At 55.6% G+C, this 16,381-nt stretch overlaps 1 protein-coding gene across 1 annotated transcript; it reads left to right on the top strand.

Moving 5' to 3' along the window:
- Positions 1 to 1,638: 1,638 nt before the first annotated feature.
- Positions 1,639 to 14,648, top strand: FAM20A (FAM20A golgi associated secretory pathway pseudokinase; the record flags this gene model as incomplete). The annotated part of the gene is made up of 11 exons (XM_084273649.1): positions 1,639 to 1,964; positions 5,623 to 5,807; positions 6,237 to 6,287; positions 6,727 to 6,805; positions 7,267 to 7,359; positions 8,812 to 8,927; positions 9,345 to 9,525; positions 10,133 to 10,242; positions 10,579 to 10,660; positions 10,740 to 10,799; positions 14,030 to 14,648. 11 exons carry the CDS (start codon positions 1,639 to 1,641, stop codon positions 14,292 to 14,294), a joined length of 1,548 nt encoding a protein of 515 aa, XP_084129775.1. The 3' UTR covers positions 14,295 to 14,648.
- Between the last annotated feature and the right edge of the window lie 1,733 nt (positions 14,649 to 16,381).

Here is a 16,381-nt window from a genome sequence, read left to right as displayed (position 1 = left end):
AAAAGAAGAAGAATCCTATTGTTAGTTCCAAATCTTTGCTTATTATTTGGCTTAGGGTGACGCTGATTTTTGGGGAAGCTGCCAAGCCACCTGGCCCGTGGAAGGGCTGAAGACCGTGGCAACCCCGCACGGAGCATGCTGCTGCACCCTTTGCTCTCTCCTAAGCAACATGGCCAAAGAGCTGGGCATTATTTCCCTCCTCTTTACACGCCATCATATGTCCTGAAAGCTGCTTCTCCCCTTTGCTATCAGGAGGATCCACTCTAAGGCCGGTGGGAGCCCTTCCCGTCCTGCAGAACCCTGCAGTTCCTGTGACATTGACCTTGCTCTGACCCAAAGAGAGATGCAACCATCTGTCCAGCCACAACCCAGGCCAGCTCAGGAGACCATCTCCTCACCCCTTCCTCAGCAAAAGAAGCATCCCAGTCTCCAGGACAGCTGGACTGATGCCTGCTTGCACAGCCCATAACCCCGGTCTCAGCACACTTTCCAGAGCCTCCCTTCACACTGCTGCATGCAGAACTGAGCTCTGCTCCAGCCAGCTGAAAACGTGATTGACTTTCCCCTCTTTCTGCAGTTTATTTTTTGTTCTCCCTTCAGCAGAGGCTGGAGCCAGGCTAGTCTAGTCACGCTCCCTTTGTTTACAGCCAGTTCCTCTGCCATTTCCCTCCGTCAACCTGCTCCTCGCTGGGCTCTCCATGCCGCTCACAGCAGGGTTTTCTTCCCCCCTCCCCCCCACTCCCGTGATGAGCTCGGGGGGTCCCAGCCCAAGCACATCTTCACCATCAGCCTCTCCGAGCAAACGGCAGGGAGGAGTTTCCTTAACTGATTTTTGTTTGTTTGTTTGGGTTCTTTTTTCCTTTTAGTAATTAAAAATAAAATAAAATACAAGCAGAGCCTGAGCCATGTGCCGAAGGGCACCGGAGAAGGGCTGGAAGCCCAGCTCCGGGGCCAGAACCCACCAGGGGTCTGACCGCAGCCCCCCGGGGGTTTTTCGGCAACTCATCCCCGCACCCAGACTCAAACGCTGTCCTGAATCCCCCGCAGCAGCGGCACTCGCCAGCTTCCAGCGCTGCCCGGGACCCCGTGGAGGGCAGCCGGGACAGCCCGCAGCCTGCCCGGGGCGAGGACAGCCGGGACAGCCCGCAGCCTGCCCGGGACGCGAGCAGCCGAGATACCTGCAGCCTGCCCGGGACGGGAGCAGCCGAGATACCCGCAGCCTGCCCGGGGCGAGGACAGCCGGGACAGCCCGCAACCTGCCCGGGACGAGAGCAGCCGGGCGGCCCCAGCCCCTGCGGAGCGGCAGAGCCCGGGGTGTCTCTGCTCTCTCCCCGCGCCGCCTCCGGGACATCCTCCACCCCACACCCCGATCCCGCTCCGGCCCCCCCCCGAGCTCCCTTTCACCCCCATCCAGCATCCCCGCGTCTCGGTCGAGCTCCGATCCCCCGCCCCGGGCCCCGACCGCCCTGCCCGGTCCCCGCCCCGAGGTGCCCGCAACCCGCCGGCTCCGCCGCTCGAGCTCCCCCGTGCGCCCTGCCCCGGGGAGGCGGCGGCGGCGGCTCCGGCTCCCCCCGCTCCCGGAGCTGTCCCTGCCCGCGGCTCCGGGCTCCCCGCGGCTCCGGGCTCCCCGCACCGGCCATGCCGGGGCCGCGCCGCGACCGCCCGGCCGTGCTGCTGCTGCTCGGAGCGCTGCTGCTCGCCGACCTCTACTTCCACCTCTGGCCGCGGGCGCGGCGGGAGCTGGCGGCGGACTCGCCGGGCTGTCCCTGCCGCCGCAGCCGCCCCTCCGCTCCCGTCGCCGCCGCCGCCGCCCCGCCGCTCCGCGCCCGCGCTGCCTCCGCGCTGCGGCGCCTCTTCGCCCACCCGCTGTACCGCGCCGCCGCCCCGCGGGACCCCGCCGAGCCGCTGCTGGGCGCCCGCGAAGCCCTGCGCTACTACCGGCGGAAGGCGGCTCGCTGGAACAGGTGCGTCCCGCCGCACCCGCACCGGGCACCCCCCGCACCCCGCTTCTTCCTCCCCCCGGGCGTCCCTTCCGCGAGCATTCCTTGTGTGGGCATCTCCTGAGCACCCCTCGGCTGGGCAGCCGCTGCGCGGGCACCTCTCCCGGGTACCTCCTGTATGGGCATCTCTCCCGGGTACCCCCTGCACGGGTACCCCACAGACACCCCCTCTCCTGGGCATCCCCGCTTAAGCACCCCACACCTGGACATCTGGCCCCTGGGTGTCCCTTAGCATCCCCAGCTGGGCTTGTGCCCCACTTCCCGTCCCTTTGCCTCACCGTGCTCCCCCGTCACCCCCTTCCCCAACTACCAGCACCCCATGGACAGGCAGGGCTGAGTGCGGGGCGGGGTGGGATCTGTTGGGAGGGCCTTTCCTGCTCGGCTGTTAGAGGCCCAAGGAAGAGGAAGGGTGGATGGTGGGGCACAGGGTGAGACCCTGTAAGCTGTGTCCTCCCAGGGATAAGCGCCCCTGCGCTCTGTGTCACCTTTTTGGTGGCCGGTCCCAGTTTCAGGCATGATTCACAGGAGAGTGGGGGAGCAGTAATGGAAGGATTCAAAGAATGACCTCCAGGGCCTGGAGCTGCTCCATGTGCTTGGCTGGGGTCACCCCTGCGAGGCTGATCCCTCACCCGAGGCAGCCTGGAGCAGGTCAAATCCTTCTTCACATCACTTGGAGTCTGTGGGCAATGAGTTTGGGTATCCCTGGTGACAGATGCCATGACTGGGCTGTGCCAAAGTGCCATGGCCCATCCCTCAAGTGCATCTTCTCGAGCTGAGCAATGCCTCCTGCAGACATTCAGCTGGAGGATTTACCTGAAGCAGCTCACCTTGCCTTTTGCTCTGAGGTTCAGGTCTGATGTGGCTGGGAGGAAGGCTGCGATGCCGTTTGCCCTTGATTGAGTTGGCTTTGTACCTCTGTGAAGGAGAAGGGAGGCAGAGTATTGATTATTCCTCAATCACTTCAAAACAAAATACACAGTGCTCATAAGGGGGTAAAAGCCTTCAGAGAGGATGCTCAGGCTGAGCTGACATGTGCCCTCTTCTGCCATCGGTGCTGCAAATTGAGGTGCCATCACCAGGCAGCAGAGCTGAGTGTCTGTGGGCCATCCCCTCCTTGGTTTGGCTGGGGGACAGGGTGTGTGGGTCTGACTGCTGCCAAAGCAGCTTTCAGAGTGGCAGGATGCTGGTTTTGAGTGGAACAAGCTGTAGCTCAACTCCATACCTTCAGCACGGTGTGTCCATCTTCATCTCTCTTTATTTCTGTGGCTAGGAGGATGTCAGCTGGTCTGGGACTCTGCCAGCTTATGGGGTGCCCCAGGACACCCCCACAGCGCTCGCTGTGTGCAGGCTGCTGCCCATCACTGTGGCAATTGTCTTAGGGCCAGGAGTTTGCTCGCAGGCTGCAGAACCAGCTGGAGAGACTGATGGGGATGCAGGAAGGAAACAGCAAAACAAAACCATCCGCAACTCTTCAGAACCAAAAAACATCATCATCCTCCCCCCCCCCCCCAACCTCCAAAATTCCAGAGCTTATTTTTATCCTTGAAGGAGCAGCTTCAAAACCCCAAACTCTGTAACTGGAGACATGGGGCGAGCAGACACCAGTGGCCTGTGCCCAACATCACCCCGCAGCCTGGCGGGGAGCTGGAGGAGCAGAGCAAGGGCACCCTGGGGCTATTTATAGTGGGGGCGGGGGGTAAAGGGGGGGTGGTGGTTTATATCATCACGGTTTTCCCAGAGCTCTGTTCTTGCAGGGAAATATTTCAGGAATCCTGAAGGAAACTGGGAGGCAGTGGAAGCTGTATTTTGGGTTTAAAGGCTCACTGGCCCCACAGCGGCATGCCCGGGGCAGGAACAGTGTGGGCACTGGGCTGGGATGCCGAGTGGGGGGGCTGGGATGCCCCAGGCAGGGACTGCACAGGCGCTGTGCTGGGATGCTGGGGGGCTGGGATGCTCCAGGAGGGGGCTGGGATGCCAGAGGCTGGGATGCCCCGGGCAGGGACTGCACAGGCGCTGTGCTGGATCCTGGGGGCTGCCTCCCCTTGCACAACTGCTGCATTTTTTTCTCCATCAGTAATCTATTGCTCACTGACACCCCGAGGGGAACGGCCCGTGCCCATGAGAGGCAGGAAATCAGATGTAGTCAAATATTTGGGCAGCCTCCCTGGGAAAATATCTGGAGGAGCTTTTCTAAGTTACACTGGGGTCATTATTGCCCCTGGTCGCTAGTGGGGGGGGTTAAGGTTGTGCCTCAAATGCTTGCTCATGTGAGATGTGGTGCACAGGAGCACACTGGAAGGTTGAGGCATGTCTGATGGAGACAACGGTACCAAAGGGCCCCATCCCAGTGTGCAGCCTGGCAGCCAAACCTGCCCATGGGCCTCAGCACACTCCTGCTCCTGCCTCCTCCCGACCCCAGGGAGCCTCTGCCTCTGTGGCACATGGCCTGAGCAAAGAGCCTGACCGAGGGAGAAGGGCTCCAGCACCCTTCCTCCTGACCACTCGCTCCTGGACTTTGTGCCTGGAGCTGACCCAGTCCAGTTGAAAGGCAAACAAACTGGGAGAGGGAACGGGCTGGCTGCCCTGACCTGCAGACACACCACATCTCTCCACTGCCTGGGTTTCTTTCCATGTTTCACTAAGGGGCTGGATTGAGGGCACCCCGCTCTCCAGCCTCCCCATTCCAACCTTGGTGGATGCCCCGCTCGTTATCAGCCCCCCAGCTCCTGTTTTCCTTCATGGATGTATCTTGGCGCTCCCAGTGCAAACTGGATTTCATTCTCCCTTTATCAGGGCTGGCTGCTCTGTGAGTGGCTCAGCCAGTGTTCACAAGAACCCCTCTGTCCTCTGCTGGGGGAATAGGTGACCTTTCAATCACTTTAGTGGGTCTCAGCCATGGATGGCTCAAGGTCGAGGAAGCAGGGGGATGTTTTTGGAATATTACTGAATTTGGGAAGCCCCTTTGGCTCCACCTGCAAAGTAAGAGCTGGGGTCAACCTTGATTTTAAGAGCTGATGGGCAGGACACTGCTGGATAGCATCACTGCATCCCTCCTCACCGTACTGAGGGCTGTGAATCTGGTCACAGAGACAATTTGTGGCCCTTTGTCATTTTCAATTCCCTGCCTGGGACCTCTGGCTTCAGGAAAACACTCTGGCAGAGATGCAATGGCTGTGAATGGACAAGCCCCCAGTGTTCTCCCAGGCTCTCCAGACACCCCACTGAGCAGCCCAGACCCAAGTTCTCTCCTGAAGACCAGACCCAAGCCTGGCATGGAGCCTGCAGTCCCTCCAGGAAGCACTGCATCCCTCACACAGGCCAGCTCTTGTGTTGCTGGAGATGCAGTTTAGCTCCAGCCATGCCCTGACCCCTCTCCTAGTCCTGATGGAGCGAGGAGAAGTCACCGCAGTCCTTTGTGTTCCCACTTGAGGCTGCTTCCCCAGGACTTTGCAGAGGGAAGAAGGCAACACAATTTGTGAGGTCTTTGCCTGTCTCTCTCCCTGCCTCAGTTTCCCCAGGGGTAGCACCCAGAGCCCTTACACACCCTGAGCCTCTCCGCTCTGCTCCCCAGGGTTTCCATCTCAGGGCTCACCCTCATCTCCCTGTACCCACTCTCTTCCAGGCGACACAAGCTGTACAGGGAGGAGCTGAACCTGACATCTGCAGCGGCCCCGCTGCCGCTCCGGCCGGAGTCCAGCTGGCTCCAGTTCCACCTGGGCATCAGCCGGGATGGGCTCTACCCCCGCTCCAGCCCCACCGTCAACAGGCTCCTGCGTGACATGCGGGACTTCGCCATCATCAGTGCGGGTAAGCACCCTGCCATGGGGACTGGGCTGGTGGGAGCTGTGTGGGGGCTGAGGGGGTTCCAGCCCACCCCCAGATTGCTTCTGCAAGACAGGCAGGTGCTGTCACTGGCTGGAGGAAGCCCAGAGCCCCGTGCTGGCTTCCCAGCAGGTTTTGTGCTGCACCATTGCCACATCCTTACCTTGAGATGGGAGGAAGGATGGAGCTGTTGTCTGTCAGTGCCAGCCATAGTGGGACCCATCGCAGGGCGGCTCCATCCCAGTAGGCTGCCTCAAACCCTCAAGTGCACTGTACCCCTCGATGGCACGGGCAGCACTGGTGGCAGGGACAGGCAGGGGGTGCTCCCCTGCATGCCCAGTGCCAGTTTGAGGGGGTGGGCAGCAGCAAGAGACGGAGCCTGGCAGGGCCTCACCACTCTTCCTGCCTCTGCAGACTACAGCCAGGATGAAAAAGCACTGCTGGGGGCCTGTGACTGCAGCCAGAGTGAGTACAGCACTCGGGGTCCCCCCACTCCTCTTGCACCCCATTGCTTTGGCTAGCTCCATCCCCAACACCTCTGTCAGGGAAACAAAAAGCCAGGAGAGAACAGGTGCGTCTCCTTCCAATTAAACCCCAGAAGAGGCTGGAAAGTGGGTGCCAGGATACCAGTACACCACTGGTTTCTACTGGGGGAGAAAAGAGTCCCTGAGAGGATGTAACAAATGGCTGCAGTAGAGGGAAATCTCCATGGCACGGGGAGAGGGGCAGAGAGGAATGACCAGAGGCAGGTGGGAGAAGTACCAGAGCTGGGGGGAGCAGCTGGAAGGGGTGGGGGGGATACACTCCTTGAGGTGGAAAGCTGAAGGGCACAGGAACGGGTACCCGGTGCCTCGGCTGGCACCCATGATCCTCCCAGGATGCGAACGTCCCCTCTCCTCCCCAGTCGTGAAGCCCAGTGGCGTGCACCTCAAACTGGTCCTCCGCTTCCAGGATTTTGGGAAAGCCATGTTCAAGCCCATGAGGTAAGGCATGCTGGTAGAGCCCCCCACTGCCCCACCCATCGAGGGGTGTGAGCATCCTCAGCCAGGACAGGCCCCACACAGCTGCATCCCACTTCTCCCCTCAGTTACCTCACCAGCCACAGGCAGATAAACACCAATGTCCTCATGCTGTGGCCCGTAGTGCATCTTCCCCCCCCGATATTATACCCACCAAAATGCTGCCCAAAGCGTGTCTAAACTCTGGTGTAAACATGCTCAAGCCCAGAGTTGGCCCTTCTACCTCCCTCACCCCCATCACTGAGACAAGTACTGCTCCCAGCACACTGGGGCTGGTCCCAGCTTTTCCCCAGGCACTTTGGGTCTGGCCAGGGCATAAGCCAGGGCAGCTGTGCCCCTGCACCCCAGCCCCCCACCACTGTCCCCGTGGCACCACAGTGTGTCCAGACCAGCCACACCAGGTTAAGCCCCTTGCTCCCTCCCAGGCAGAAGCGTGAGGAAGAGACCCCCGAGGACTTCTTCTACTTCGTTGACTTCCAGCGGCACAACGCAGAGATTGCTGCCTTCCACCTGGACAGGTAAGGGTCTGCACCTCAACACCTGGATAGGTAAAGGGTCTGCACCTCAGCACCCCACCCCCAACTCCCAGTGCTCCAGCTACTGCCCACAGGGAGCCTGGGCTGCAGAAAAGCCCCACTGAGCAGCTCAGCCGTGGCTCAGCGACGGCTCCGCAGCATCCTCTTGGGAGCTGATGCGTTATATGGGGATGGGGCTCTCCAAGGAAGCTTTTCCTGGCCTGCTGCATGAGAACAGGCTGGCAGGGAAAGTCCAGGGTGGGAAGGGGTCAGGTACTTGCCACACAGCCACAGACACATGGTCCCTGCCCCACGTGAAGGGCTAAGATGAGCTCTGGGCACAGGCTGGATCCCCTCCCGAGGAGGGAGGCACACGCTCAATCAGCAATCAAGGCGTGTTTGGGGTTGAGATCAACTGCAGTGATGCAGTTTCAAGCCCTCAGCTAATGAGCAATTAACCTGGCACCTCTTCCCAGCAGGCTTTGTATGTAATAAAATCAAATATGCCCTTATCAGAAGAGGAGGGTGGCAGCCTTTGTGCCCTTGAAGGGGGGAGCACTGAACATCGAGGGGCAGCGATCCCCAGTGATGATGGTGGATGGGGGCTCCAGGTCCCATGTCCAAGGATAAGTGGGACTAGACCAAGTCCTGGAGCTCAGACTGGGAGCAAGGGAAGGAGGAGAGCTCAAGTCCCATTCCAGCTCTGCCCCTGCATCCCCACAGGGGCTGACTCACCTACCACCAGTTTGCCTCCAGAAAAACAAGGCTGGGCTGCTGTTCTGTGGTTTGTAGAGCTGAAAGACACTAGATGAAAGCAAAATATAATTTTTTTTTTTGTTTAAACATTGCTCAATAAGGACCAGGCTAAACCCTGTTTTATGCAGGGGCCATCACCCCTGAGCTGATCACTCAGCACTCAGCAGCAGCACCCTGTTTCCCAGCACAAATCCCTTCCTGCCCCAGGGCTGAGGGGTTGTTTTAGGAATATTTGAGGTGAATCAGCTGGGCATGAGTGCCTGCAAGCGGGGGTGATCCCTCCTCACCTCCCGGGCTGTACCAGGTCCAAGGCACCTTTTGTCTGCGTCAAACCCAAGAGCACAGAAAGCCCTAAGGGCTGTTCTGCCTCCCTGAGGACCCAGTTCACATGCAAAGGGATGGGAGAAACTGGTTAGGGAGAAGACACAAAACCTGGAGAACCACCAGATGATTGCTCCAGGCAGTGTCTGTTAAAATACAAAAGTCCAAACTCAGCTGCATTTTGGTCCAGAGGGTAAAGTGATCCTGGACATTTGCTGGAAAGAAGTTGGGAGAAGAAAACAACCCCCAAACCAATCCCCATGGGTGCAGTCACCAAAAGGTTTGCCCACAAAAGGGACAAGGGCAGCATCTGCCATCCCATGTCACCATCCTGCCTGGCAGCATCCCCAGCACTGAGCAGCTGCATCTCGTGTGCAGGATCCTGGATTTCCGGAGGGTGCCGCCCACAGTTGGGAGGTTGATCAACGTCACCAAGGAGATCCTGGAGGTCACCAAGAACGAGATCCTGCAGAGCGTCTTCTTTGTCTCACCAGGTGAGCAGGAGCTTGGCTGCCACCAGCTGGGGTGGGACACGCTGGTCCAGGATGGTGGGATGGGCAGGGTCTGCACGCGAAAGGGGACGACCAGACGAGCAGAAAATAAACCCTTGGGTGAAACACACAGACATGGTTACAGCTGAGGAAACTCTCCTGTGCAGCTGGAATCCTCTCCCTGATCTACTCACCTGCCCAATTTTCCCCAGCATTTCCCCTGGCATGGGACCAGGTCTGTCCATCAACTGAAATTCAGGGATTGTCCGCGAATGGGCAGCTTCACATCCACGATGTGGTTACCAATGCCACGATACAGGCAGCTGCTGTCCCCTGATGGAGGAGAGGTTTGTCCAGCTGCCCTCGCAGTCTCCTGTGGATCATAGCTCCCTTTCCTATTCTCTTCTCTTCTCCCCCCAGCCAGCAACGTTTGCTTCTTTGCCAAGTGCCCATACATGTGCAAGACAGAGTATGCGGTGTGTGGGAACCCTTACCTGCTGGAAGGGTCCCTCTCTGCCTTCCTGCCATCCCTCAACCTGGCACCACGCCTCTCCATCCCCAACCCATGGATCCGGTCCTACTCATTTGATGGAAAAGAGGAGTAAGTGGGTAAATGATGCTGCTTCCCCTATCTGCTTTGCAGGGAGCGTGTGGGAGGGAGGATGAGCAAGGTACAGACACTTGTACATCCAGAGGAATGTACAGAGGAATCATAGAATCATAGGGGTTGGAAGGGACCTCGAGAGATCATGGGGTCCAACCCCCCTGCCAAAGCAGCTCCCCAGCTCATATTGCACAGGTTGGTGTCCAGACGGGGCTGGAATCTCTCCAGAGATGGAGACTCCACCCCCCCTGGGCAGCCTGTCCCAGGGCTCTGTCACCCTCACTGGGGAAAAGTTCTTCCACATATTGGTGTGGAACTTGCTGTGCTCCAACTTGCAGCCATTGCCCCTTGTCCTGTCTCCACAGAGCACTGAAAAGGGGCTGGCCAATTCCCCCTGCATCCCATACTTAAGATATTTAAAAACATTAATAAGGTCCCCCCTTAGTCTTCTTTTCTCTAGGCTGTAATTAGTCTAATAACTCTTAATGCCTGGGCTGGACTTCCAGTCTCCATCTCCACACGGGAGACCAGCTTCAGGGTGCTGTTGGGACATGATGGCAGCACCCACCAAGCCCACCTGCCCCTTCTCCTCCATCTCTCACAGGTGGGAAGTGAATCCACTCTACTGCAACACGGTGCGGGAGATCTACCCCTACAGCAGCGGGAACCGGCTGCTGAACATCGTGGACATGGCCATATTTGACTTCCTCACAGGTACCATGAAGGGGGAACATCACCCTGTCCTTCAGCATCAATCTGTCCCTCCCATGGTGTTTCTCAAAGCCATCCCTGCTCCAGGGACAGTTTTGGGGCAGTGCTGCCTCCCCCACCCCAACCAGCACAATGTGCAGGCAAGGGGGAGCCCCCAGGCCCACCCCAACTCACTCCCAGGGGGTCCTGCACGATGAAAGCAGCAGCTCTGAGCATCTTGGGCACATCCAGCAAGGCAACGAGCATTTCACACAGATCTGGAAGAAAACACAGGGTAGTTTAGAAAATGACTTGGTCACAGGCCAGGGAAACCCTGTTCCTCTGTCTGCCCCTTCCCAGGGAACATGGACCGACACCACTATGAGATGTTCACCAAGTTTGGGGATGATGGCTTCCTCCTACACCTGGACAACGCCAGAGGGTGAGGCTGTGGGAGGACATGGGGGAGGGGGGAAGGTGTGGGCAGGCACCACAGCTCTGTGCTCTCTGCTTATCCCCAGGTTTGGGCGGCATTCCCACGACGAAACCTCCATCCTGGCCCCGCTCTCCCAGTGTTGCACGTAAGTGCCAGCTCCATCTTCCCTCCCGGCTGCACTGGTGTCCCCACCATGGGGGGCTGGATGCATATGCTGCTGGAAGGAATCAGAGGATAGGGAAGAGCCCCTGCTAATCCCAGCCAAGGGGACAGGCCAGATACCAGAGCATGGGAATGTACAAGTTGTTCCTGAAACAGGGATTAAGCTTTTCTATCCACCAGCGTGCTGAGCTCTGTGGTGCTGCAGCCTGATATGGTATCGTACAATGTTCCTTCCTGGACACTTCCCATTTTAATGGTCCTTTTCCCTCAGAATGCCCTAAATATCTCTAATCCCCAAGGAGCTTCCCAACATCTCCGTGGATGCTGAGGAACAGATGGAGGCTGCCACTGCAGCTCACATCTCACATTGCCATTTTCTGATCACTCTCCTTGCAGGAGGGACCTTCACGTCCTTCCCCTCTCCCCATTGCAACACCAGCTCCCACACTGGTCCCAGTTGGAGCCACCTCACTCCACAATGGTGAGGACCCAGTTGAATGCCTGTTGAAGCTAAGAGTCATTGCAAGTGTAAAAGCTTTCACTGATAGACCAGGAGACAGCGTCCATTTGGTCAAACCCTTCCAGACATGTCTCCTGGCATTCCCCAGCCCGTCACAGGAGGGGTTATCAGCCCCGTTCCTCTGCACTGACACTCAGAAATCTCCACCCAAAAGCCCAGCAGAACCACAATCCAGCTAATGCCCCAGGAAACTTGATTCAGGAGCAGCTCAGAAATCCCATTGCTTGAATCCCACCTCCTCCTTTTATTAATTCACATAAATGATCAGCTGAAAGTTAAATTCAAGAGACAGAAAAGGCTGTTCTTGGCCTTGGTTTCTCTTTAGGAGACATCTAACTCCTTTCCTCCCAGTACCTGCTCCATCTCAGGCTCAGGGTGCTCTGTGCTTAGCGAGTTGTCTCATTTATAATTGCAGGCGTAGTAAATCCTTCTCTTCAACTCCTGGTTTCTGCAGTTTAAATTAACTCTGCCTCTTAATTTGACCTGTGTGCAGTAATAATCACAGGTCAGATCCTTCCTACCATGCCAGATGCACCTCCCAGCAGCTCTTCTTCATTTAGGTCTCCTTGTAACAGGCAGGGGTAAGATCTGCATGTCGCACCTTGTGATAAGCCAACTAGGGCTGAGAACAGCATAAAATCAGCTCGTGCCACCTGAGGGACACACAAAACCTCATTTCCCACTACAGCCAATCCATTTGGAATGGGGAAGCATCCAAAAAACACTTGCAAAGGAAGTAGAAAAGGCTTGAGTAAGCAGAGAGGTCACAGCTTCCATCCTGCTCAGACCAACTAACTTGTCTTGGCCCACCAAGGCACCTCCTTGTCCTAACATGAAGTGGAGCTGTGCACACTAAAGCAGGAACAAAGTCCTCCAGCCAAGAGGGACCACTCCAGGCACAGGGATGCTGAACCATAGGCTGCTCGCTCCCTTGTTCAACACATTCATCATGTTCCCAGACGAGTTCTTCTCCAAGTCTGGCTTCCAACAGATTTCAGGCTGGTATTTTTAGGTACCTTTCACAGCTCCCACCCCAGCCCTTGTCCCACATGCTGAAGTCTGCTGCTCTCCTCTCCCTGCATTGCTCTGAGTAGAGTCAACGGGACAAGTACAGCCACACATAAGAGATGGTCATTCTCCTGAAAGGGTCAAAACCCTCGCTAAGGAACAGACAGGCCTGAAAACAGCCCCCCATTAACCTGGCACACAAATCCTCTTGGCTGACAAAGCCCCTGAAGGCTGGGGGGGGGTCAAATCCTGAGCAGTTCAGCCCAGCAGCAGGGCTACACCTGCCCCGCTGGGAGTGGGCAGTGGCAGGATTCCATCTGTTTCTTATATAACTTCAGGGATGGAGTCAGTTGCTCCCCACAGGGTCGGGCTCCCAGCCCCATCCCTGCTCCGACCAGAGCAAACACAGCTGGTGTTTCCCCACCATGGCTCCTCAGAGCTCCTTGCACAGGAGACTCACAGGCACACTGTGCTCCACACAAGGCTTTCTCCAGCAGCAGCACCTCACAGCCACACTCCAGCAGGCATTTAAAGCCTCACACTTGGCCAATTTATTATAACTAACTCTTTTTTTCCTCAGGAATATTAATGCAAGCTTGGCCATGGGCACTCAGACAACAGCCACGGGTGAAATCCCCATGCAGCACCACACAGGAGGCACAGCACCTTTCTCCCTCCTTGTGTAACGCAACAGGCATCACAGCCCATGGACTCAAAACTCTCTTGGCTGCTCCAGAGCAGCACCAGCACCCAGTGCAATTCGGAGACTGCCCAGCCAGGCACAGCAGCAGCAAAAACAAGCTTTTCTCCTGGCCTCTGAACAGCATGTGTCCTGTTACAGTCGCAGAGAGCCAGATCGCTGTCCCCAATCGATGCCCTGGATAAATAACAGGCACACACAAAGGCAAATTCTGGAGCTGGTTAAAGATTTCTGACTACACCTTTTTCCATCTGAAAATTCTGGCTCAGCTCAATAGGAACAGTTCCACGAACAGAGATGACTTTATTTCCAAAACTTAAAGGGCAGTAATTAAAACCACCGATTAATTTCAGTATTAAGAGATGCTGAAGTCAAAACACTTTTGCTGAGGATTAAACAAGTGATCTCAGAATGCTGAGCTTCTTTCCCAGAGGTGTTCTAAGATTAGAGCTTCTATTCCCACTTTCTGTCAAAGTGAAATAACATTTCCATCTCGTTACCTCTCAGGATGAGAAGTGGCAGTTAAATCAGCTCCAGGAACATTCCCTCTTTTTGCTCAGTTTTGACAGCAGATTTTTTCTCATTCATCCCTCTTCATTTTGCCTCCCCTCAGCTCCCACCCCATAAATGTCATCCTTGGGAACACGGCACCACCCTGCAATAATCTGGGGAACTGGGTCATCTCTGACTCAGAGGAAAAACACTCATTACTAAGGACTTTTATTGTGTTTTTCTCTCTCTTATCAGAGAAATCTGCAGTACAAATACTCCACAGTCTGGAACAACAAAAGGAAAAAGCAGAGGTTTCTGGAGAAACTTTAATTTCCTTCAGAGGCAGAAAGCTCTTATTCCAAAGTCCTTTGCCAAGGGTCTTCATCCATCTCTGCCCTTCCACCTTCCTCCACTACCAAGGGGCTCAGAGAGCTGGTTCTCACCATGATGCCCAAAAAGTTTGCACTAAGATGTCTCATTTCTTCTTTTCCAGAATAAAGAGGACGACGTTCCTGCGGCTCCAGCTCTTGGCCGAGCCCGAGTACCGGCTCAGCGATGTGATGAGGGAATCCCTCCTGCAGGACCGCCTGGCACCCATCCTTACTGAGCCCCATCTCCTGGCTTTAGACAGACGGTTACAGCTTATCCTGGAAGCTGTGAGGAAATGCATAGACACCTATGGAGAAGCCAAGGTGGTGGCCAACGACACCACACAGCCCGAGGCTCCTGCATCTGACAGAGTGAAGCTGACCACTTAAACAGTCCCTAACTCATGCTCTGAGGTGGGGAAAACCCCTGCAAGTGGTTTTAGTCCATCTACAGACGCTTGCAGAGACTGAGAGGGGAATCTCTTCAGGAGATCTTCAAGAATCACACTGGGCTTCTGTGCTGGGGACTCACCCAAAGCTTCTGTGCTTGGCCAGTGTGTTGGTAAGTCACAGTCTGACTGCAGCACCTTTACACCCCAAAACCAGCGTGGGTGGAAGCGCAGTGACCTCCTGCTCCGTGGCTGGGGAACTCAGGGCTGTTGGTTTGCTCAATCCACACGGGATCTTGGTCCTGCTAGTGAAGGACACAAGCTAGATCCAAGAATGAGGCTTGAATAAAGAGATGCCGAGAGCATTTTCCTCTTGTTAAGTCTCTGTTCTGTAATCAAGACCACACAGGTGAGAAAAGAGCAGTCCTGCTTCCCAAGGGCAGCACCTGCCACTGAGAGAAGGCAGCACATGGGTTCAGCATGGTCAAGCTGAAGAGCATCAGCACAGTGTTCACCATCAGGCCTGTTGCCTCTTGGTCTCTTCAACGGCCATCAACCTACTCTGCTTTGATCTGTGCACATCACTCAACCCCACTGCCTCACAGGGCAGTAAAACCACTTCCTTAACCTGCCTTGTGTGTGAAAGCCAGTGTGGTTGTAGGAGAAAGGCAGGTGGGTGCTGCCTTTGATCCCAAGGGGAAAAAACCAACCCACCAACAAAACAAGCCAAGGTGCTCAGGGGCACAGCACTGTATTTGCAACTCAAGAAGCCACCCACTTCTGGTGAAAACATTCTGGCAAAGCAGGGATCTCTCTCAGGTCATCCCACTTCTTGTATCTTTAAAGATCATCTGTCAGGAGGCCCTGGAAAACAGAGGTCACACCCCTGTCCCATCTCTGTGTGCTTTGAGGAGAGGCAACAGGAACTGGGGACCAAAAAAGCATGGAGAAGGAGCTAGCATACATCTTTTGATTCATAGTTTCCCCCTTGCTGCTTAACAAGGCTTAAGAGTCACTTGATGGCTGAAGGTCTCTCTAGGTTTTTCCTTTAGCTGTTTGAGAATGGTTATCCCTGAGGGCTTTGGCAGCACAGGGAAAGTAGCTGAGATCTTTTTTGATTTTTCCTTAAGGATAAATAAATTATCAACACCACACCACAAACGATTTACTAGAGGCTCATTCCAAACCTTTAACTTAAGGAAAAGCCATCAGACCTTTGAGAGGAGAATCCAAAGGCCACAGCACAAACAGCAGGCAATGGTTGTCAGCAAGCTGCAGGCTCGTTTTCCCGTAGGCTGGAATTCTGCCCAACCTGAAGGGAACTCAGTGACGTTGGCAACGTGTGCCTGGGTGATACAGGGAAGGAACAGAACTTGTTTGGCCACAGCTATCTTTTTGTTTTTGAAGAGTGGACAGCGTTGACATTTAATTGAGCTCCACAGTAATTGTGCAACACGCCTGTCTCCTCACCGTGCAGCTCCAGAGGAGACTGCAGCATGACCTGAGTGTGTCCATATTAATTCATACGAGGAAGTCTAGAGTGTTTTGCTTAGCAGAGAGATTTCTCCTGCATTCTGAAGCCACACAGGTTAGCAGAAGTCCCCATACAAACCCACCCAAGCAAGTAAAACAACCCAGCCACAGTCCTTTAGCCTCTCCCTTGCAATTTGGCAGTGCCCTTCCACTGCCAGCTACACAAAAGCAAGGTTTAAGGCAGTCTCCATCAAATCACCCGAATTCTTGCTGGTGGTGGCCTTACAGACCTTTTTACTCTAATGGACAGAGAACAGATGAAAACAAAAGGGTAACTCACTCTCTGCAGGCACAGTGCAGCAGCTGTTTCCGTACAGCATTCCCAAAGTTGTATCTCCCTCTACCGGTGACTCTTCCTGTGCTTCTCACAGCCCAAAATCAACAGTCGGTGTCACAGAATGGTCACTGGTGGCTGCTTGAACAGGAAGAATGTGGCAACACAAGATAAGTTTGAAAGTAAACTTACATGGTTGGAAGCAGAAATTCTACAGTTTCACTTTAGGTATTAAAAAAAAAAAGAAGTTTCCAGCTTTTCTTTTTTCGGCTGAGGGGATG

Source organism: Gallinula chloropus (genome assembly GCF_964237585.1).
Source record: "Gallinula chloropus genome assembly, chromosome: 20".
Taxonomy (NCBI): Eukaryota; Metazoa; Chordata; class Aves; order Gruiformes; family Rallidae; genus Gallinula; species Gallinula chloropus.
This window is presented reverse-complemented; position numbering and strand designations above follow the sequence as displayed.